Here is a 22,888-nt window from a genome sequence, read left to right on the forward strand (position 1 = left end):
GTTAAATCTTTGCCTTCCCACCAGACAAATCCCAAGCACTTCTGCAGGAGGCTCCAGCAGCGGGGATGAGAGAAAGTATTGCACCGTGCCGGCGGCTTGTGATTTACAGGGGTCTTTTTGGCTTCGGCACGGGTGAGAAGTCAGGGTGGGTGGCATATGGAAACGTGAGGCTGGTGAGTCAGAAAGCAATGAGCCTTCCCCGGAGAGAGAGAGCGTGAACGCTTGCTTCCAGGATCGGAGCGTAAGGTGAGTGTGCGGCAGAACAGATAGAAATGAGCCACAACGTGGCAGCATTGTATCTGGTGTGTGGAAGAGACGGAGAGAGGGAGAAGGGAGTCAAGCTATGCTGACCTTGGTTCTTCCTATATCAAATCCAGGCTGATTTATTAGGAGAGGGTCAATGCGGGAGTAGACATCTGAGAAGCAAAGTTTATTCCCAGGCATCAGCGGCTTGGTAATTATCCCCAGCTTGCAAAGATTAAAACGGGAAGGGAGTTCAATGGTGTCATAGTTTATTTGGCCCCCCCCCGCTTCCCAGTCCAAGGCTGTAGGAACCTTTCTGCATATTAGGACTACCCATCAATGCAATGGATATGGTACCAGGAAACAGGGGCTTATTCCTGGCGTTCACACTTGGATGCTGCGGTATATTGAGCACCTTTTAACAAAGGAGAAGCATTGTTCCCATTTTACAGAATCCGAGGCCCAGGGGAATGGAAACAGCCTACTTTTCCGAAGTGGCCCCTAAATGCAAATAGCCAGCTGAACTTGTACGTGTATCTCAAAATGGGCACTCAAAACACACCCACCAGAGGCCTCCAAACCTTGGGCAATGACATGCCCAAGGCCTGTATGGCGAGTCAGTGGCAGGACTTGGAACAAAATCCAAAGGTCTTGATTCTCGGCTCTCAGCCACGTGACAGGGAATAGCCTTAGAAATGGAGGCAGAAGGGAGGAAGAAGAGGAAACTATTGATGTCAGAGCCTTGGCTAGTTTTAGAGGTAGTTTGAGGTTTGGCTAAGCGCTGATCCATTGGTATGCACATCTGAAATGAGCAGAGTGATCTGTCAAGACAGGCAGCTTCCCACGTGATTCCCGATCTTTGAAAGCAGCCCGGTATCTGATTGTCTCCACCCCAAGAGAAAGCAGTCCCCCCCTAAGCGAACGCCAGGACAGGATCATCCAGCTTGTGCAATTTTAGCATGCAGCCAACATGAAATACTTGCTGTGGCATCAGGGGAGGGGAGGAGGAGAAAAAGAAACAACAACGCGATATCATCTGAAGTATTGTTTAACACTTTACTTTAAATCGCTGACAGCTTCTGCACAGCTGTGTCCGTGATGGAAGCAGCCTGCTGGCAAGCTGATAAAGCATTAAGACTAGCATATATCTGCGGAAGATATAAAAGGAGGAGAGTCCCTTCCAGCTGCATTAAGGCACCGCGCACAAAGCAAAGTTACCTGCTGAAGGCTCGTTTGGATGACGGGAGAATTTGTTTTGATTTCAGATCACTGGGGCTGGTGTTGAGCGCTGGATCCCAACCGGCTCAGGAGATAGATCTGGGGCTTTCAAACAAGAACCACCTTATCTGACTGCAAGCAGAGAAGGGTCTCGACCCCAAAAATGTCCCCTGTGAACTTGTCTGCCACAGGCAACAAGGACGAAGTTGCATATGTGAACAGGGCCCTGTTTCCCGAACAGCCCGAATCAACACCCAAACACCTGTGCTGGCAGTGTCAGGTCTTCAGCTCATGTTGCCTCTCCTCTGTGGCAGATTTGGATCGCTTTACTGGGGATCAAGATGCCACTTTTGCAGATGAAAACTGTACATGAAATTCTTGGTTATATTTTTATTTAGATCACTATATTGCTCCATTCTCCTGTGGAGACCTGGCAGTATAAAGGTGCTTTATACAATCATAAAATCCAAGACAATGAGGGTGGGAAGGGACCTCAGGAGGTCACATCTAGTCTGACCCTCTGCTCCAAGCAGGACCAGCCCCAACTACGTCATCCCAGCCAGGGCTTTGTCTAACCTGTCCAGCATTTATACTAGTGTGGCTTATACCCTGTCCCCTTTATAATAGCATGGCTACAGCCATACTGAGCAGGTTGTACCATTTGAATTGCCTTGGTACAGGGGAAACGGTGCAAGTGTTTTGCATCGACAGGGCCTATGCTGAACTCCCTTGACACTGATGGGAGACAACAGACTTCAGCATCTCTCCTTGGGCCACAGTGAGGATTGGGCCCAATATGGATAGAAAATATGACGGCTTTATCCTGCTGGCTGCTTGCGATGATGCCCTGCCTTATATGTGTTAGGCACATGCCCAGGTGCCAAGGCAATGGGCACTGTCAACATACCTAAGGGAGATGGATAGATAGGACAGGACTGGAAGGCAAAATCTCATGAACTCTCATGTCTGCTTTGGCACTGATGTGCCCCCACTGAAGCCTTTTTAACCTCGCTGCCTCAGTTTCTCTCTGTCACAGGATGGAAAGGCGATGCTGCCGCACAAAGGCATTAGGAAGGTGATCCACTCCACACCCGTGACATGCCGGAGACAAACCTCCTCTCGAGTGCAGTCGTAGTGTTTGTGTTGTGCTGGCATGAGGCGCAGCGTCTTTTTGCTGCCCCTGCCGGAGCCCTCCTGGAAATGAGCTGAAGAGTTCCTGACACCATCCCAAGTCAATGCACACACGAAATAAAAAAGAAAGCGGGTGCTCTCTTCTTCTTCCTTCCTCCTGCCCCCTCCCAGAAGGAGCCAAATCCTGATCCTGTTTACACCAAACGTAGTCCTGGAAGAAATCCATGGAAGTCATTTCCTCCAGATGTAGGTGGGTGTAAGAGAAAGCAGAATTCAGCACTGCGTCTTCACGGATAGATCCTTAGTAGGGGGAAAAAAACCCACTAAAGCCCGCTTTATCTTGACGGTACAAGCTGGTTCAATAAATGTAAAGCACATGTGTTATATAACAGTGGAATAATCTATGGTATTGAGGGCTCCCAGACAGTGGAAGCTTTTCCATTTGCAGGGGGGGCGGGGAAATTAAATAAGGAGAAAAATATATATTTTCTGAATAAAGTGCTTGTTGCAGGATTTTTTAAAAAAAAAAAAATACTGAACTGTGAAACCTAAAGTAGGGCAATACCCTTCCTTTCAACAATACCTTGACTTCCTACAGTCAGCAGATGCAATATGCATGGGATTCAGAATGATCCCATTAAAATTCATTAAACCGTGTTTCCAGCTATTTAGTAAATTTTGAAGAAAAGAAACCTATTGCCTCTTCTGCTCCCTACTATGGCCTCTTTGAATGTAATTAACCCTTCATTCATGGGTCTTTCTATCCAACTAATCTCCCACCCTGTGCCTTCCAATGCATTTTTAATGCCACGGCTAATACCGCCACCTAAAATCCCCCAGCACTCACTGTGCAATGGAGCTCTTTGCAGAGGCGAGGTACTGTAAATCTCCATAAACAGTGCTTGGATGAACAGCAAATTCAGATAAGTGATGCGTTCTTTTTCATGCCTTCCAGTTACAAACGGGGAATGCTCTTCCTCCTTCAAGGTAGATTTTTGTCAGGGATGACGCTGTATTCACGCCACCCCAAGGGAGTTAGCTGTTGGATTTGGGGAGAGGGTCGCGATTGGGGGTAGGGGGAATAAGGAAAGAAAGAAGTAGAAGAAATAAATAAAGCCACGGAGAAAGACGTGCAATCAATTAAAAAGCAAACAATAAGAAAGTCATGCAAATCAGCCGGGAGATGTTATACAGGGTGTCACTGTGGCTCACGCAGAACGGAAAACTACCCTCGCTTGTACAGACGGGTCTAATCCAGCCTGGCTCTGAGCGCCCTATATGCACAGTGATTAAGAAGCTTATCCCTTATTTTTGGGTGGTGCCAGGCAGGATGGAGAGGAGGGGGGGATTATATCATCTGGAATAAAACTAACTGAAATTTTCATGATTTTTTTTTTCCCCTTGATGATAAATGGCTAGTTTGTCAAAACGGATGTGTCTGATTCTGATGGATCCTTTTTTTTTTTTTTTGTGGGGGAGAGGGGGAGATGCGGGGAAAGGTCTGTAGCAAAAATGAAAACTTTGGACGAGACTCTAACCTTTTGGTTTTTTTTGACACGTTTTTCAGGATCAAGTGTCATTCCCTGGTCTGCCCTAATCTGAATCTCTCTGTAAGAAGAGTCAGAAAGGCAGTTTATTAAGAGGTAGGAATCACAGGACCATTCACATCACAATGTACTGACAACACTTTGTCCTTCTTCTGTGATTTCAATATCCTGTTTCAGCTCCAATCTAAAGAGTGTCATTTATGAGTCACAGAACAATGCTTCACACCTGGTCTCAGAAAACTCCTACAATCTTAGATATTATTTATGAACCTTAAATATTCTTCAGGGCCCCTGGATTCAGCAAAGCATTTAAGCTTACGGTTAACACCATGCACCCACGGATTTCAGAGTGGCCACTCGTGCAATTAAATCAACTATGTGCCTTGCTGAAGGGAGGCCTGTATGCTATTGGCATGTTGCATCTCAAGTAAAAATAGACTCATCCTCATAGCTACAGTGTTAGCTAGTATATCCGTCTATATGGGCTGTATGTGTGTGCACAGGTGTATGCACCTATTTATTGCTGCATATTAGTGTCTTGTGCTCCAGCTTCGGCCTCACATCTGGTGCCGTGCAACCACGAACGAACGAGTCCCGGCCCTTTGAGATCGGACCCAGACATGAAGGTTTGCATCCTGAATAAAAGTGCCATCCTTTTCCATAACTGGGATGCCTGTTTTAAATAGCTTATTTACCTTGCAGGTGCATTGTCAGGCTTTGCAAAATAAATGGATTTTACAGAGAAAGCAAGGATATTAATATCTATACATCATTGATGCAGCTTAATGAATAAAAGCGTGGGGCTCTCAAAGAACTTTATGGATACGGGCAGGTGTTGTTATCACCATTTTACAGACACATAAACCAAGGCGCAAAGATGATAAGGGCTTAATCGTGCAAACTTCTCGGCCCTAGGTGACGGTGAATATTATACGGCAAGCTGATGGAGGGGGAAACAGGAATAAAATATGGGAGTCTTGGCTCCTGATCCTCCTGGGAAGATCAGCTCAAAGAAAAAGTCTAAGTGGGGGTATACGTTAGACAGGTATACGTCTGATGCACCTATAGGTATCTGTGAACAGTTTAGTCTAGCATCAGTGCTGAACAACCTGTAGACGATTCTCAGAAAGGTCATGTGTGTAAGTACAATGTAACACAACCGTGCATTTAACTTACATCTCCATGGCCCTGAAAGTACATGCATGGGTTTACCTAGGAATTAAAGCTTAGACACAAAGGAGTCCATCTGGACAGTTTTCAGGACAGGCTGCACAAAGAGTATGGGGGGAACGGTTTACGTTTTCTAAAACAAATAGGCTGGAGCGAAACTGTTTATCTGCAAGTCTTAGTCTGATATCTAAAAAAACAAAACCAAAAAAACCCCCCACAAAAGACTCAAATTCTTCTTATTATTATTTATGAACACAGACAAAAAGCCAAAGGGTACACTGCAGCGCTCACAGATGCTGATTAGCTGGAGATTATATTGATGATGTAATAAAAATTCACTTTGTCTATTAAGCAGCACCAGGACAATCAGAGAGAGATTAGATAAAAATCAGAGAATGAATAATAGAAGGGAGAGGGAATGTCATAAACCATAAGTCCCACCAAAGCACTCCAGCATGAAGTAGCCCCCTCGAATAAATGCATGCTGGAAGATATATCTATGGTCCATATACCTGCATTAATATAGATACACAAATATATCACGGATATCGGTAGATTAGTGTACATATATATAATCATATATTCCCAGGTACCTCTATACCCCTCTATATATGTGTAAATAAATGCAGGTATGTACACATCCACTTTTCCACTACCTGTGTATGTATAAATGAATGGATAGATCTTTAGGTGTGCTTGCACAGATCTAAATATGCACGTACACAGGTATCTCCCATTTCTATAGATGGCCTATGCAGAAATACACTCCCAAGTCTATGAGATCGAGAGTCAGTGCTTGTCTAAAATATCTGCCTTTTGGCCACAGCAAAGCCCAGTCAGATGGCACTGGGAGAAATTTTTCTCCTCGGGAGCATTTGCTTGAAAGGGAGAAGTGCCGCTGCACATCCAAGGTTGGTTTAAGTTTACTGACCATGTTTAATATTTGATTAAACCTTTGGCATAGCTGGCTATCCTGATCTGAATAGATGATCCGACACTTTCCCTGGTAGTAAAGCCAAGCATAAGGAATAGCCCGGCTCCGACTAGCGCTACCTTTTGCGTACGGGGCTGAATTCTGCCACATCTAAGAAACTGTGAAATGCTGCTTCTTCCTTTCAGCTGTCTTTTTATGGAACCAGACAGCAAATCCTGAAACGAGTCCACCACCCCAATCTGAAAGGGAAGGGTGCATTGATTTATCAGTAGGAGAAGTGCCATCCTTCCCACTCTCTCCTCCCTGCTTCGAAGTATTGCTCTCTCTCCTCCTCTCTGCACTTTGTGCCCGTGGTTTTCATTATTATTTGCTAAATACACGGCACCCTTCTGGTCACCGCGCTCGGCAGCTTGGCGAGCCTTGTGGCATTGCCCACGCAAGTACGCACAAATGCAATCATTGCTTTTATAAATAAATCACACAGGGAGGAGCAGGGGAAAGAAATGCTGGACTTCACAATGGAAAGGAGCAAGGGGCCTCAGAAAACAATGAGCAGATCTCAAGGTGTCTTCTAGTGCTTAGGAAAGGGTGACTGATACTTTCTGAGTGGATGAGATGTAAGGACATTTTATCCGAGGGGGTCTTTGCATTTGCCTCCTATCTGAGGAAATACCCAGCCCTTTAGCACAGACCTAAATCATGACAGCACACTGATTACTTTACACTTAGATACTTTCCAGACAAAACTGTTGGCCAAGCTGGGTCTCTCGAATCCCTCTGCTGCACATATCAAAACGAAGGTGCAGAGAGGTTTAAATGCAGAACTATGCAGGAAGCTAGTGACAGGACTGGGAAGAAGTAATTGCCTTCCCCCATCCCAAGCCATGACCATGCTGCTTTCATTCGGAGGGATGCAGGGGGGACACGACTTGGTTTACTTGGAGATTGGCCAGGGACAAGTGAGACGGATGCGCTGATAAAGCTTTGAAAGTGCAGGAAAAAAAATCTTGTAAGAAGCAGGAAGAAATAAGTTACAAATTAGTACGGATTTTAAAAATTCAGTGGAAAATATAGGAGGAATTATTGCTCAGATGAGAGAAACCTGCTGCTGACTGAATTAAGGCAACCATTTGATTAGGCTGGTAAAATTCTCTCACCTTTGGTTATATTTTGTTGCTGATCTGCAAACTTTGAGTGCTGATATCCAATGGATAACTTCCCTGTTTTCACCCCTTCTCCCCTGCCCCAGAGTTTTTCACTGTAGCAGGTTTCCTAAGCTAGGACACGCTGACTCTGAGGCTATCTGATGCCTGGCATAACTTTTATTTGGCTTAGGAAGACTGACTGCCTCTCGGTAGACCCTGCATACCCCCCAGCATGGTGGTGGAAGCAGAGACGTGCCGGGTAGGTGCTACAGTGAACTAGTGGACTTTGGTTGTAGAGCCAAGAAATGAACACAGGGAGCATGGATGTGACTACCAGCTAGCAAGAGCTTAGGGGAAGGACCTTAATATGGAGCTGAACATCCTTGTGGGAGTCTGAGGAGGACAGAGAGACCCTGGGAAATGAAGTGGTGGAAGGCAAGTGTCGGCCAGGGAATGGCTGGAGACGGAAAGTGGCCGTGAGAAGGGGATCTGCCGGGGCAAGCAGTGCGGGCGGCCTGCCTGCTGCACCATGCCGTTTCCCTGCCGGATTGTGCCCCGTGCCCCTGCCCGTCTGCAGCAGCTCCAGTGACGTGGAGAGGGCTTGGGGAACGGGTGCCAAAATCCAAGTTTGCCCAGGGCAGCTTTTTCTCTCTCTGCCTGGAGACTGTGCAGAGGGAGTTAGGCGGGGAACATGAGGTCTGAACCCAAAAAGCATGAGCTTGGAGCTGGCATCTCAACACGGGGAGGGAAAGGCTATGCCTGGGAGTTGCATCCAAGGAGAGAAACCCAGAGGCGGGAAGACCAGGCCTTGAACTGGGACAGCAATAACATCGGTTTGGGCCAGAGAGAGGAGCCTCGGGAGCGAGTAGCTTGCCTAGGGACCTCAACAGGCAGCACAGAGCAGGGTCTCTGGGCCAGTGGGCAGCCTCACTGTTTATTTGAATTATAAATCTGCAGCAAGGGCTCCTGTCACTGGACTGGAGGGAGGCGCACGCGTGTGTGTGTGCATGCATCTAGAGGCGGTGAATCCTTTTATGAATCAAATGGCAAAATCGAAATTCCCCCAGTACCTTTGCAGTCCTTGGTAACAAACTAATCAGGAAAGAGCAATCGCTTTAAAGCACATGCCAACCATTACTAGGGAGCCTGGTCGGAAGCACTGTTTCCTTCAAAAAACAATGTTCTCTCTATTTCCTCTGCCCCCCCTCCACTCTGTTCTGCAAATGCTGCCTGGAAAACTGAGTAATATGTAAATAATTAAGCAAACAAATACTTTCCAAGCTGTTCCCAGGCCCATTGAGACTGAGCCCGGATTTCAGGTAATCTTGATGACATCATGTTTGCACATTTGTGTACACACACGCGCGCGCGCACACACACACACTCCCTTGCTGCCTTTGTCAGAATGTCTGTAATAAAAGCTCATTCAAATATTTTCGAACTAGGAGTCGCGGGTGGGAGTCTGGGGGTGTTACACGTTCAGCTTCAAAAAGCTCCCCCCACCCTAACTCCTCCAGGTGCTGAAAACACGAGTGAGAAGAGGAAACAAAAAGTTTGATGTGGACATAGTCACTAAGAATGAAAAAAAATAAATAAATAAATAAATAAATAATATATATATATATATATATAAATAATAAAGGCTGCTTTATTTGCTAGTTGCTGGCTGCTGAGTGGGGGAGATAAACTGAACATCATGTTTTTTAAGAAAAATGCTTCCTATATCCATTAATATTTCTCCACTCAGTGAGATATCTTTTGGGTAGTAGCTGTATCAGCTACCTCCTGCCTTGACCAACCTGCGGTGGAAAGGCCGAGGGTCATGAGTGACAGGTGCCTCCTGAACCTGGGGGGCACCCGCAGAAGCCCCCGCCGGCGGTGGCCCTGTCAGGGGGGCACCAGCCCTGCCGACAGCATCAGTGTCAGCCCTCAGGGAGGGTACATGCACCCCCGTGCACCCCCTACCAGTCACCTATGCCAAGGGTGTTCTCACACCCCATGTCTTCCAGTCTTCCCACACCCTTTTCCAAGGATCCCACAGTAGCAATAGTCTCTTTCTGGTGGGGAGGGGGCGTCTATTTGCAAGACCCCCGATCCCAATCCCACTGCAATGAGGCCTGGGTCTCTTATTTTCTTCACCAGGTTTGGGGTCAGGTGCTAGAAAATGAACAAAAGCCACCAACTCAATTCACTTAATCCACCCGGAGGTGCCCAACTAAGACCAGCAGCGTGACACTGCTGTCCCAGGCCGACTACGGGCCAGCTGCCAACAGCCTGATCCAAATTCATTGGAAAGAACGGGCGTTGGATTGGGCCCCTCAGGAACAAAGACATGACGCAACCCTGCACCAAAACTTTGAGTCGTGCAGATCTCTGAAGAGCAACAATAATACCCAGGGTGCACATTTCATTAACAAAAAATAAATAAATAACAATACCGAGCAAGCTCCTGAATCAGTGAATGATGATATTTCTGTACGCAGCAACAGTACAAAGAAAGGACTTGATCCTTCTCCCACTGAAATGAATGGCAAAGCTTCTGCTGGCTTCCCAAACAGCCCCACATCCATGTTTAAAAACTAGATGCTTGAAAAGAAGTTGCCGCCTCCCCACCCACGTCTGAAAAACCTTTTCTCAGGGTTTCCACGCTCCCCCTGCCAAGAGTGCTTTGCCACGAAACAGTGCACCTCATCTATGGTTCTCCAAAATCTTTTACCGATATTAATTAAGCCTCAAAGGATTCCCCCCACCACGACCCCAGACACCGGATTAGCCTCATTTTGCAAGGACTGGGCCCGTGGCTCATTGAACCGGCGGGACGCTTCCCACTGATTCATAATGGGGTTTGAAGGTGGCTTTCAGGCATCGAGTTTAAGCGACTTGCTCGAGGTGCAGAAGTGAGTCATTATCAGAGCCACAATTAGGACCCAGGCATCTGCTTTCCCCACACAGTCAGTCCTTAACCACTGAACCACGCCGTCCCTGCGCTCCGTGGAATAGCAAGCGTGACAGCAATTTAAGGAGCGCAGCTCTCCGATGCATTAGCCATTAGTGAATGGTACCGACCGAACGACAATGCTCTCTTTTGTTTCATTTAATTTGGTGTTAACTTTTAGTATCCTCACTAGTAGAATGTAAAAACTGTCACCACTGTATCACCATTATCTCCGGCGGTATCTTTATGTGCAGCTTCCCCTCCAACACATCTACGGGTCGGTTTGATTTTCCTCCTTCCGTTAATGACCGAACTTAGAGTGAAATCATTTGTAAGGTACTTATTTGTTTGACATCTAAATCAGTTACATCCAGGCGCTGGCAAATAAAAATGGAACAATAATGCACTTGGAGGACTTTTTCAAAGGGCTTTTTTTTTACCCCATTTTCGCATCAAGGTAAATGTTTCTTTTATCTTTCTCTTTCCTCCTCCTTTTTTATTGCCAAGATCTTGAATGAGCTCTACATTCCTTTGTCTTCCTTTAGAGAAAAAGAGAAGAAGAACAAATCCAAAAAAAACCTCTCTTCTGATGGAGGGAGAGGGTTTGCATGAATGAGTAACAGCATATGTTAGTGAAGAAGGTGAAAAATCACATCCCTGTTCCATGTATTATTGAAGATGGGATCTGATCAAATAAATAGCTTTTAAAAGCAATTAAACCCACACGAAAGGGAAACATTTGCCCTCTAAGCTGAAGCAAGGGATAATGAAATGCAAACCAGCCTGAAACTACCATGCAGTAACTAGAACAAGACACTTCAAGCTGAATGGTATAACCGAAAGAGTCAACTTGCAAACCTAGATAAGGCAGCATATTGCTGAAGAGGGAGTAGTTAGGAGATTGTGAAGCAAGCAGGTCTGCGTGTCTAGATTTATACGAGTAACAATTTGAAGGCAGTCACATTGCATGTTATCCATAGTTCTTCTCTCACGGGCGGTATCCTGCAAAATTGTGCCTATCTTCAGAGCCTACTCCAAAGCCCTTTGAAATCAAGGGGAATCTTTCTGTTGACTTAATGAGGTCTTTGGATCAGGCCCTTGGCTGATTTGGAAAGCCTTTTATATATGTCAGCTATATTTAAACTGTGCTCTTCCCTTGGTTCTTTTCATATTCATTCAAATAATGTTTAGCAGAGAGGAAATACAACAAGCCAACATGATTCTTGCATCATTATAGAGGCTAACAAAGCACTTAGAAATATGCTTTTAGGGAACAATCCTGCACGGCTAGGGATGGAGTAGATGGCCTAAAGGTCCTTTGCCGTCTCTGATTTCTCCAGTGCCTTATGTGCTGTGATACAGCCATGCAAAGCTCTGGTTTGAAAGGAAGATAGACACCGATGTCTGCTAGCAGGGCAAGGATACCAGCTCTGTTTGGACAGGGGGAAAATTCCCATTGTGGATTAACAGGCAAGGGATGAACACTACCTTCAGTTTTCACTGGGTTCGCTTTCAAAGAGTGGCAAGCCACTTCACGCTGCTTCTCACGAAAGGGATCCTGTTTCCCAAGCAACATTTTGAAGAAGCGCTTCTAAACATCTTTACCTTATTATATTATTAGAATCAATCAATATGATTAATATTACATGGGGGCAATTTTGTAAATTCTGCTTAGTCTTCCTCCCTGACTGTTAACAGCAGTTACATTATACAGACTCTGGTTAGACTGGTCAACCAAGCTATCGATAATATTAATAATGAATATCTATATCGTGACCTTTGCTCACAGAACTGAATCTCTCCTATAGGACTGTCAGGTTCCTTAAAGAAGTATTGATAAGCTCATTACTGTATTGCTGCATACAATTTTAGGTGTGATTTTCACTCACCCTCAAGCTTCTACTAACCTAGTACTCCCCCCCCCTGCCTTTTCCTAAAGCTCTGGCCCTTTAGAATTGATCAAATAGTGAATTAGAGCATTATATAGAGGAAACATAATCAGGGGATTTCTACAAGCACACTGTGATATATCTTTTGATCTTCTGACAGCCTTCATCCCTCTAGATCCCAGTAAGGAAGCACTGTTTTATAGGGATATTATTAGGTTGATGCTGCTTTATACATCTACCTGGAAGAACTACCGAATCCAACAAGGATATTTGTGTGCGTTTTGCAGTGAGTGATGCCTATTATGTGATGTGAATCTACCCTTAGAGACTGAAAGGGAGAAAAGCAATGTGCAAACGTGAGCCTGCCCTTTATATACAGGCGTGAATACATGGCCTGTGTGTGTGTGTGCACTATATACACTGACATTCAAATTCGAAACAGCCCAGGTATGCAGTCACATCTCACCAATCCAACTCTCTCTGCAAAGCTCCATTTTCATTTTGTTTGAAAAAGCGTCATGTCAAGAGCTACATGCCCAGTACACTGTGAAGTCAGCCTGGTTACCTTTAAAATATTTTTGAGACCCACATACAATGTACAAATAAACCAGACATGGATTAATTAGGTGTGACTGTATCATTAAATTAGTATAATGAACAAACAGCTACGTATCGCAGTAAACCCTGATATAATGATTCCAAGAATAGCCTTCAAGTCACCTGCCTCTTTCACCTAAGAAGATTTCTGTAGTAGTACATTTAAAAAGGGATTTTTTAGAGATACAACTGAGTGTGTAGGTATTGCACGTACATGCACATCCAGATATATATGTCTATATGTACACCGAATGTGTTTATGGATACGTATGTCCAATGCATGCGTACATATACATATCTAATTATATATGCAAATACACGTATACATGTATTTGTGTATCTCCTCAGCTTTATTCTCTATTGCACTTTTCATGCAGAATATTTTCAAGATTAAAATAGCAAAATCATAGAGTTAAAAACCAGGGGCTTGGAGGGGGAGAGTTTGTAGTAAAAGCAAGAGGCAAATTTTCTGTCTGTCCTTCTGTCTCTAAGGCAACTTGCTCTCTGCTGTCTGCAAGGTCCTGATGGCAAAATGCTCCGCCGCATTTTTACAGCCCAACTTTTGGGGAGGTGTCAGCCTCAACAGCTAACCCTTCCTATGAAACAGTTAATGTTAAGCAATGATTGCCCATGTTCAACAAAGGAGGGAGAAATAAACAGATAAGGGCGAGGTAGATCGAAATCTGCATGCCTCATTGGCTGAGCTGTCTGTTATTTCTAATGCATCTGAAGGGTTTGTTACTAAGAACCTGCTAAGTATCTTTAAACCTTTGATCTGTAGCCAGTCTTAACAAAGGTGACAATTAATTAAAGGAAGAGTGCATTGCAATAAAGTTACCTTGTGGTCAGTTTATACACACTGTCCAAAGCTGGTTCACAGAAGTCACTGTCAATTAAAGTCTTGTTGGAGTCCAGTTCATTATCAATCCCCCCCGCCCCCGCCTTTCTTGTCTTGATCATTATTTTTGGCTGCTTCTGCTTGACAAATTTAACATGGTGTCTATATTTATATGTCCTTCCATTCATTTACATGGACTAGATAGCTGTTTATGATGTATTTTTAACCACCACGTATGGTCCGGCACTTTATTTGAGAGGCTTAAAGTCCTCATCCATCTTTATTTTAAGGAACTACCATAATAAGCCTTCTCTTCCTTAGAGATGTCAGTTGTTTATAATGAATGCACATTAAAAGCTGCAGTCACCTGCATGTGCACTCCAGCTGCGGCTCAAAGTGACAAAAGCAAGGAAATGCACAGGCCATGGAGATACCCTGGCTTTAGCTTGCAGGCAGTGCTTTCCTACAGAGGGGCAGGACATCATTTAGCAATGCCTGAGATCACAATCCTCCCATGGCTGGAGGAGCTGGGAGGACAGAGGTCCCTGGGGTGCAGAGCCTGGCTCCGCCGGGGGAGCAAGGACAGAACTTCCACTTGCCGGGACTTTTCTCCCCATTCCCCTGGCAATGTCATCAGGCTTTGCCCTGTGCTATGATCTCTGTCATCTCTGGAAGACTTCAATGAGTAAGGAAATACAGAAAGGGGCCTCACACAAGAGCAGTTTCACTACCCATTCCTCTGTTTCATACCTTTATCACTAGAAGAGACAAGTTCCCAGGCCTGAAAGTGTGTGGGAAATGCTGGGAGAGACGGACGGGCTGTGGTTTGTCAGGTTAATCCACACTCCAATGGCTTACCAGTGGGGAACCTACACCTTAGAGCAGGGATGGACAATAATTTTGGGCAGAGGGGCCACTTACTGAGTTCTGGCAAGCCATCAAGGGCTGCATTACAGGCAGCCGGGGCAGATAAATATTAATTTTCTACATTTTTTAGGGGCCCCGCGGGCCGGATAGGAGGGCTGCATTTTGCCCAGCCCTGCCTTAAAGCAGAGCCACTGGGCTAGTTAGCTTCCAAGCATGCAGCCTGATCTGGACACTGCTGAATCAGAGGGCCGAAGCCCCACTGACTATTGGATGGAAAACAGACAGAGGACATTCGGTCTTTTACATAGGAGCATGTTGGGATTACCAGCCCTCTACCCCATTCACTAAAGACTAGGTTTAACTGACCCTACCTTAAACTTCACCTGCCTGGTACAATCATTCCAAGGGACAACACGCTGCAGGGCATGGCCAGGAGATTATTAAGGGGGTGGACTTTGTGGCCTGCTGCTCTGTGAATTGCCTGACACCTAGAGAAGGCTTTCTGGTACTGGCAGGTAACTGATGCAATACACTGGATCATCTCTTCCAGTCGTTTCTCCTTTGGAGACATTGCTGCCCATTGCATAAACCCTCCTCAGTTCACACTTCATTGGCACAAGAGGCCGGAGCACTCCTTTTGAGTAGTTGTGGCCTGCTGGGTCAATGCATACACACAGGGAACACATGATTAAAAAAAACTAAAAAAAACCCCAACCCTCTGGCATCTTGCTGAGAAATGTTGCTGTGTATTCCTAGCTCTGAAAGCCAAAAGAGACCTTCCTCAACTGTCCAGCCCCTTCACACCCCCTTCCCCCCCAGCTCCTCTATAATAAGCACAGAAGTTCCTGAACTCCTCTCGGTGGATTGCAACCAAATTTCTATTAGATGCAAGCCAAATCTTGCAGGCTTACTCGCTGTGATTCTCCGACACAGTCCCTCCAAACACTATTCCACTGCCTGCTGGACTTTTTTCATATCCAGTTAGAAACATCTGCTAAAAATGTTCCTTGCATCTTCTTTTGTAGTATCTGGAACTGGCTCCTGCCAGAGCCAGGGAACTGGATTCAATGGGCCATGGCTGTTATCCAGTGTGACAATGTTTCTAGCACTTTTTTTTCCAGCCATGGGATAAGTCATTCCCAGCTCTTCCCTCAATGACCACTCAGAATATTCCTCCTTTTCCGTTGCTATCTTTCGGGTGTTTGTGGGCTTGTATTCTCTCCTTACTTTGCAGTTTCTCTTCTACCGTGGACATATATGTTGCTCTATCGGCTTCACTTAAAAAAAATACAAAGTCAGTTCTTAGGGGAAAAAAATCCCACAACCCCCCCTTGTTCCTATCATACAATACCTAGATATACAAAGGAATATTATATGCTGAAAGGCATGGAGAATTTCAATTGATCCATATCTGTGAAATACAAACTTAAAGATGGAAGAGCTGGAATTAAAAAAAAAAAAAAAAAAAAAAGCACCGCAAACTTCTATTGTCTTCTTTCTCTATGCCATTCTTTCACTTTGCAATCCTAATAAGGGTCTTCATTCATTTTAATTTGAAATAAGGGTAAGAGCTGTAGCTAAGTATCAAACTTTTTTTACCAAGAGAACTCTGCAAACTGGAGTTTGAATGGGAAATGCTGATACAACCATAACAACGGCATCAGGACGAGGTGCAGTAGCTATTAGAAACCAGAATCCATGTCCAGACCATCAAAAAAGGAGATAAAATCTAGCACTTCATTTACAAAGCAATCTGGGCTATTTGTTTAATATATCAAATATACCTAGAGAAGTGTATGCATATATGGTGGGTGTAAATGTACAGATCACTGGCTCTTGGGTTTTACGTTTCTCTTTCTTACATCAAGCTATCTGATTGCATTTTGGTTGTTTTAAGGGATTGTTCTTTCAGACACCAGGCGTAAAGCTCCCTCTGTTTCATTCCACTTTATTTCTGTATTCCCCTCCCTAAAACTTGTCTGGTTTACTACCGCACTAAATACTATGTGCGTTGCTTTCAGACAAGCAAACCTTATGTTTCAATTACGGAGGAGTTTATTCAGCACCTGTATTTACTTGGGGCCCTTCTCAACTAAATTGTCATCTCCCAAAGCCTTTATATATGTATGGGTATGTATGTGTATATTTAGCCACACACACACTCTCACATATTTCATATTTGGTATATATACACATAAATTTGTATCTAACTGCAGTGCATGATAATTTAACAGCCATTGTCATTACACCTTTGAATTTCTCAGATAGCCTAAAAGAGCTGTCATGCTGAGAATTAACAAGGATTTTTTTTCTTCTATCTATCTATCTATCTATCTTAAGAGGAGAAAACATAATGAATAGAAGCTTTGTGAACCTGTATCCCAGGTGTCTGAAATTCACAGTTAGGCATAGTGAGAGAAGAGAGTATATCTAACATGGGCTATAAAAAGTGATTTTTTTTTGTTTTGTTTTGTTTTTGGTATTGCATCTTGCTGGTTCATTTACTGATTCCTTGAGTGAGGTGCAGTTCATCTGGAGACATCACCCTAACAAGGGGGTTCCCATGGGGCTGTTCTAGGAGTTGTTATTTATTACTGCAATCATTCAGAGGAGCTTTGAAAGGACAGTGCAGCTTGCAAGACAACCTACTGCCTCTTGCTTTCCATGGCATACAACTCCATTCTTGAAGTACACTGACCTGCCTGCATTTCCCTAAATCTGAATTGTGTGTGGGATGCGCAGATCGGGTCTGACTTCCTAAACAGAGTATTACGAGGACCTGCATGTTTCAAATTAAAACACATTCTGGGCCTTGGGAACAAGTATGTACGGGTAGAAAAGGCTGCTCAATCCTACTGGGACAGCCTTATATTTAGATTGCATTAATTCATAAATATTATACTAAATACCACTTAAATTGGCCTTAAATGACTTCAAAGATAATGCATGATAATATGGCTGTCCTGAGAGCACTAACCTTTATGTCTCCCAGTAACTCAGCCTTTAAGCATCCACCACTGCTAGACAAGGGGGAAGTTGTGAATGAAGGGCTGCCTGGATTGTACGTGTATGATTAGTGAACTCCAGCGGTGTGACAGCGCCTGGGTGGGTGGGCTTGGTCCCTGCCCGCAGAGCGGCCACACAACGCTCTCCCCACCATGAGACAAAGCACCTCAGGATGGATGTGCTCCTGCCCCAGCTGGGGACCATGGGAAGGATGGAAGAGCTGAGGTCAGAGCACTGCCGCCCCTTTTCCCCCCTGAGATCAGGCAGCTCCCAATACACCCCTCCTTGCCCCCTCCCCATGTGCCTGCCTAACCAATGCATGTCCCTGAAGCATCCTGGGCTGTGACACTGTTGCAGAATCTGGGAGTTTGTGGCCCCTTTGGATGGATCCTTTCAGCAGACTTGACCTTCAGATCCTATATTTGCAAACCCTCCCCCCCCCCGTTTTGCAGAAGCCCCCCTTTCTCCTCTCATAGGCTTCTTATATTATTCCCCAAGACACACTCATCCCAGCCATGCCTTGCAGTGGCTTTACACCTGATCTAACTCTGATCTGCACTGTCTCACTCCGGGCTCACTCCTTGTTGCGGTAGGATGCCGACTGTATACAACACAAGGGGAATCAACCACAGTCCCACAGCCACCCACCTAGCTACACCCCCAAGGTTTCCCTAGGTCTGAAAATGAAACCAGCTAAGAGATCAACACTTAACCACCGGCTTGGAAAGCATGGGTAGGGGGGAGCACCCCCCACACCTGAGACCTGTACTCTGCCTCCACAAATCCAAACAAGAAGTGGGGGGAAAAGTGATGGGAAGAAATATATTTTTGTGCCCGGCGGATTGAGAAAAGAACATCTAAAAAGAAAAGAAAAGAGGGGTAGGGGAAATTACAGAGAGAGAGAGATCACCAGAAGTCAAACACGGCCCCTATCCTTCAAAGCCCTGGTTTTTGACTTAATAGTAATTAATCACTGGTGGGAAGAAAGTTCCCCCCCCCAGCTATCCAGAGGCACATTTTTATCAGGATTAGCTAATAAATCAGCCGCATCCAACTCTTCTTGGAAGGGCTAAATAAAACGGATCTCTCCAGCGCTGGCATATCTTTGCAAGCCCCACTCCAGCCCTAGCTTCGCTCCATCAGAGCATCCATCGGCACCATCCTTTTCTCCCCCTCTTCCCAAGTCCCGAAGTTGTAGCACGCCCCAAATGAATCCGCTTTCTAGACAAACTGGGGTGATGGGCTGGGCAGATTCCCCCCCCTCACCACCACCTGCCTCTGCTGGGGTGGCAGCTCGGGGAGGGAGGGGAGTGGAGTGGCTTTGCTAATTTGCAGGGGTATTTGCTAAACATATTTCTGCAAGATAAATGAGGTCTCCCTCTCTTCTCCCCCTCGGAGTGTGTGCGCCTGTGAACACAGACACACACATCCACGCGCTCCTTTTCCACAGCCACACTCCCCAAAACGGCGGCGTGAATGGAGAAGAAAAGGAAACCTCCACAAAACACATAGAAATTAAAGTTTGCCCGAGGCTAGAATAATTACGGGACTAAGAGGAGAGAAGTCTCTGCCTGGCTCCCAGCTCCGACCGTCGCCTCCTCTCTGCCTGGCATTCAGGTGACTCTGTTTGGCAAAGTTTATTACGATTCCGACTAATTATTTCAAGAAAAACCTCCAGTCGTTCACACCTCCCCGCCCTGCCCATTGCAGCTACGCCCCGGCTCTTAGGCAAAGCCTCCGGGGTTGTCACCTTCCTTGGGCGTAATTTGCTTCGAGGGTTTCTGCAAGGGTTGAACATCACACACCCCCCTTCGTGGGGCTTTCTAGGAAGCTAAAGGGGGAGAAAGGTGCTGGTGGGTGACACCCATCCCCGGCCTGGGAGGAGGAGGTGGGGGGCTGGCGAGGGGGGGATGTCGCCCGGAACTTCTCACTCATCCCTAGTGTCCCCGATTTGGGGTATGTGTCGTTGGAGCCATCCTGGTTTGTCCCCTTTTGGGGGGGGGGTGTGGGTGTGCAGGGGCTTGACTTCTGACCATGCCATTAACTTTCAGATTTACAGCTCGCCAGGCGACCTGCAAAGACGTGAAGCCACTGCTGCTCTCGGTCCGAGGAGCCTGACTTGGGGCTGCTATTTGAAGCCGTCGGGGTAGTCGAGAGAAGTTTCCCTCGCCCTGGCCGCCGAGGCGATGCTGCCCGCCCAGCCGCCGCGGCTGGGATGCCAGGAGCGGCCCTCTTGGAAAGGGCATGGCAATGCCCTCGCTACACAGCTGTGTCCGGAGAGTTAGCAAAGTGCCTGGCTTGGGCTGCGAGCGGCTCTGCCGTGGCCATCACCTCCAACTTCCTCACTTGAGTGCTACTTCCCTGCGTGGCGATCCATCGACTTGCAAGCATGATCCCCCCCCCCGCCTCCTCTGCCTCCCCCCACCCCACCCCGCACTCAACGCTTTGCATCCTATGCCTCTCAACTCCACATCCGCTCCCTACAGCTGGCATCCTCGCGGGGTGGCTACACACGGAGGGAGAGCTGGAAATAATCATGCTCAAAACAAAACAAAAAAAGACCCAAAAGTTCCTGCTTTCCTCCAGCCCAATGGACCAGGCAGGCTAAAGTAGTATCGGAAGCTCTGCATGCCCGGAGGAGGAAAACACCACCAACCACCCCCTGGATGCATTTACCCCCCATAGCCATTCCCCCTCCAGCACAGCCCCGCATTATTTTTTTTTTTTTAATATTATTTTTATTTTTTTTTCTTCCCAGGCTTGAATCACCAGCATCAGCTGGAAGGGGGACTGGGGAGAAAAAAAAAAAAAACCCACCGGTGTCTCGGAAACAATAGTTGGGGCAGGGGGTGGGAGCGTGCAGCCTGGGAAGGGAGAGCAGAAAGCCCGGGAGTGGTTTCAGCACCCGCGCTCCGTGGACAGCTCCCCACGGCCGCGCGGACCCCGGCGGCCGCATCCTCCTCCCAGGGCACCCCTCCAGCAGGCTGGGGGCAGCCCCTGTCTCCCCCCCATCCCCACCTCTGCAGGAAACAAACAGAAGTCCCTCGGCAGAAATAATAATAATTAAAAAGAAGAAAAAAAAAGAGAGAGAGAAAAAAAGAGAAGTCCCCTTCCTCTCCCGATCCGGCCCGGAAAAGTTGGAGGCTAGCCCACCTTTGTGCATCCCAGTGAACCTGTCCTTCAGCACCGTCAGTTCATAGATCTTCCCGAACTCCTCGAAGAGAGGTTTGAGGTCTTTCTCGTCCAGGTTGCGGGGGATCTGCCCAATAAAGAGCTTAATGGCATCGTGGTCCTTCATGGGGATGGTGGATGGGTTTCCGGGACTATGGTTTAATCCGTTCATATGCCCGTTGGTACTGGGGTTGCTGTGATTGCTACTCAGGCTGGTATTGTCTGGTTGTCCGTTTGCTAACGTGGCCATCTTTATATACATAGAGAAAATCTTCTTTCCTTTTTCCCCCCTCTTCTTTTCTCTCTCTCCCTCGCTCCCTCTTTCACACACACGCGCACACACACACTCCTCCCTCTCTCTCTCTCGCTCTCTCTCTCTCTCTCTCTGGGTCTGATCTGCTTTTTTTTTTTACATTGAGGATCTGTGTCCTTTCCGTTTAAACAGGCTGGATCGGTTCAAATTCCCAGCCAGACTAGGGGGTGGGGGGTGTGTGTGATGTGTGTGTGCGCGCGTGTGTGGATGTGCGTGCATGGGGAAGGGAGGGTGGGGGCTGGGGGCATTGCTTTTGCCTCGGCTCAGCCTCAGCCCCCTCCTCCCAGCCAACCACCCCCCTGTCTGCCTGCCTGGGAGAGGCTTAATGGTATCTTCCAACACAGCCCCTGGCTATAAATAGCACTAAGCGCATGGCTCTTTGAGAGACAGTCAATTTCTATTGTGCCAAGTGAGCAAAGGGAAGGATTGCATTTTTTAGGAGCAATGATGATGATTATTTTTTTTTTTTCTCTCTCTCTCTCTCCCTTTTCCTTTGCAAGCCTCACGATCAATCGCTGTCGTGTTGTAATTTCACTGAGCACCAGGAGAACTGCCTTGTGAGGGGGGAAAAAAAACCACAAGGTGTTCTGGCTTTATTTTATTTTTTCAATTATGATGATGATGATGACTATTATTAATGTGCAGTTGATAATAAAAGCCGTTCAGATATGGACGAATCCTCAGGCTGAGAGGTTGCTATTGCTGTTGTGGTGGTGGTTGTGATTGTACAGTCTCTCTTTCTGTCTCTTTACTCTCTGTTCTTGTTGCATCTGACAAATTGCATGCTCTTTATTTTCTAAAATTATATATTAGATAGATAGATAGATAGATGGATAGATATTAACTGCCATCAAGGCAGATAAAGGGGGGATTGTGTTATCTTGGGGGGGGGTTCTCAATGACTATTGTTAATTTCTGTGCTGATAATTATGATACATACAATCAGTGCCGGGTGTTATCTCATGCTAGCTAGAAGTGTATGTGTGTATACTGGGGAGGGATTGATTAGATGAGATTTCCTTGCTCGACTTTCAAATCATCAGAATATTCTGTCTCTCTCTGATGGAAACATAAATCGTGTTTTGTAGTCATCAGGGTTGGGAGATGCTTGTCCGAACAATGCATTATTGCATTATGGACCATTTGCACTCTGCTCTATAAATAAAATAAGATCTCCTTTCCTGTTGTTTTCACCAAAAAAAAAAAAAAAAAAAAAAAAAAAAAAAAGCACAGGATTAAGCAAACAAGCAAGCAAACAAACAGACCAGTAAAAAATTTCCAGAGGCTTATCTGTGCTCAAAGCAATTTTTCTGAGGCTCCAGTGAAATTTTTGGGGCACCGGTGCTGGGGCTGCATCACACAGGCAGGGAGATCTTAGGAGGAAAAGATCAGAGCTGTTTTGCAGACAGCAAATTCCCTAGCCTGAAAAAGAAATATGAATAACCATTTACCCTCCAAAGCCCAAAATAAAACAAAACCACCCAAAACTAAGCCCAAGCCCCACCAAAGAGCAAGAAAACAAATAAAAAGCTCCATTAAAAACATCTCCCCACCCAAAACAAAAATGGAAAAAAGAGAGGAAAAAAAACCCATCCAGTTCATTTAAACATTTCCTACCCCCACCCCCTCCACTAGATGATTATAATCCTCTTTCAGAATTGGATCATGAATCTATCGATCTGTCAACTAATGTGAACCTTGCATGGACTAGCACCTGAGTAAGGGAGGGAGATATCACTGTGTTAAATTATATTCCCCCACCCCCCAAAAAATAATTTCACAGCACAACAAGTGGGGGGTGGAGGAAGGGGGGTAGATATACAATCATCGTAGTTAGGCAACTGCATTGTGTACCAGCTCCAGTCTGGAGACAGTCTAAGTGTG

At 45.9% G+C, this 22,888-nt stretch overlaps 1 protein-coding gene across 10 annotated transcripts in view; it reads right to left on the reverse strand.

The window, feature by feature from the left end:
• Nucleotides 1–21,086, reverse strand: part of CELF4 (CUGBP Elav-like family member 4) — an 873,367-nt gene extending 852,281 nt beyond the window's left edge. For all 10 annotated transcript variants that reach the window (XM_090037629.1, XM_090037624.1, XM_090037626.1 and 7 more), the window contains exon 1: nt 20,674–21,086. In XM_090037629.1, the coding sequence (XP_089893755.1) occupies nt 20,674–20,953 (280 nt within the window). In that variant the 5' untranslated portion in view covers nt 20,954–21,086. The remainder of the gene's footprint in view (nt 1–20,673) is intronic.
• Between the last annotated feature and the right edge of the window lie 1,802 nt (nt 21,087–22,888).

This window comes from Crocodylus siamensis, chromosome 3, assembly GCF_052110815.1.
Source record: "Crocodylus siamensis isolate JL-2025a chromosome 3, ASM5211081v1, whole genome shotgun sequence".
Classification (NCBI taxonomy): Eukaryota; Metazoa; Chordata; order Crocodylia; family Crocodylidae; genus Crocodylus; species Crocodylus siamensis.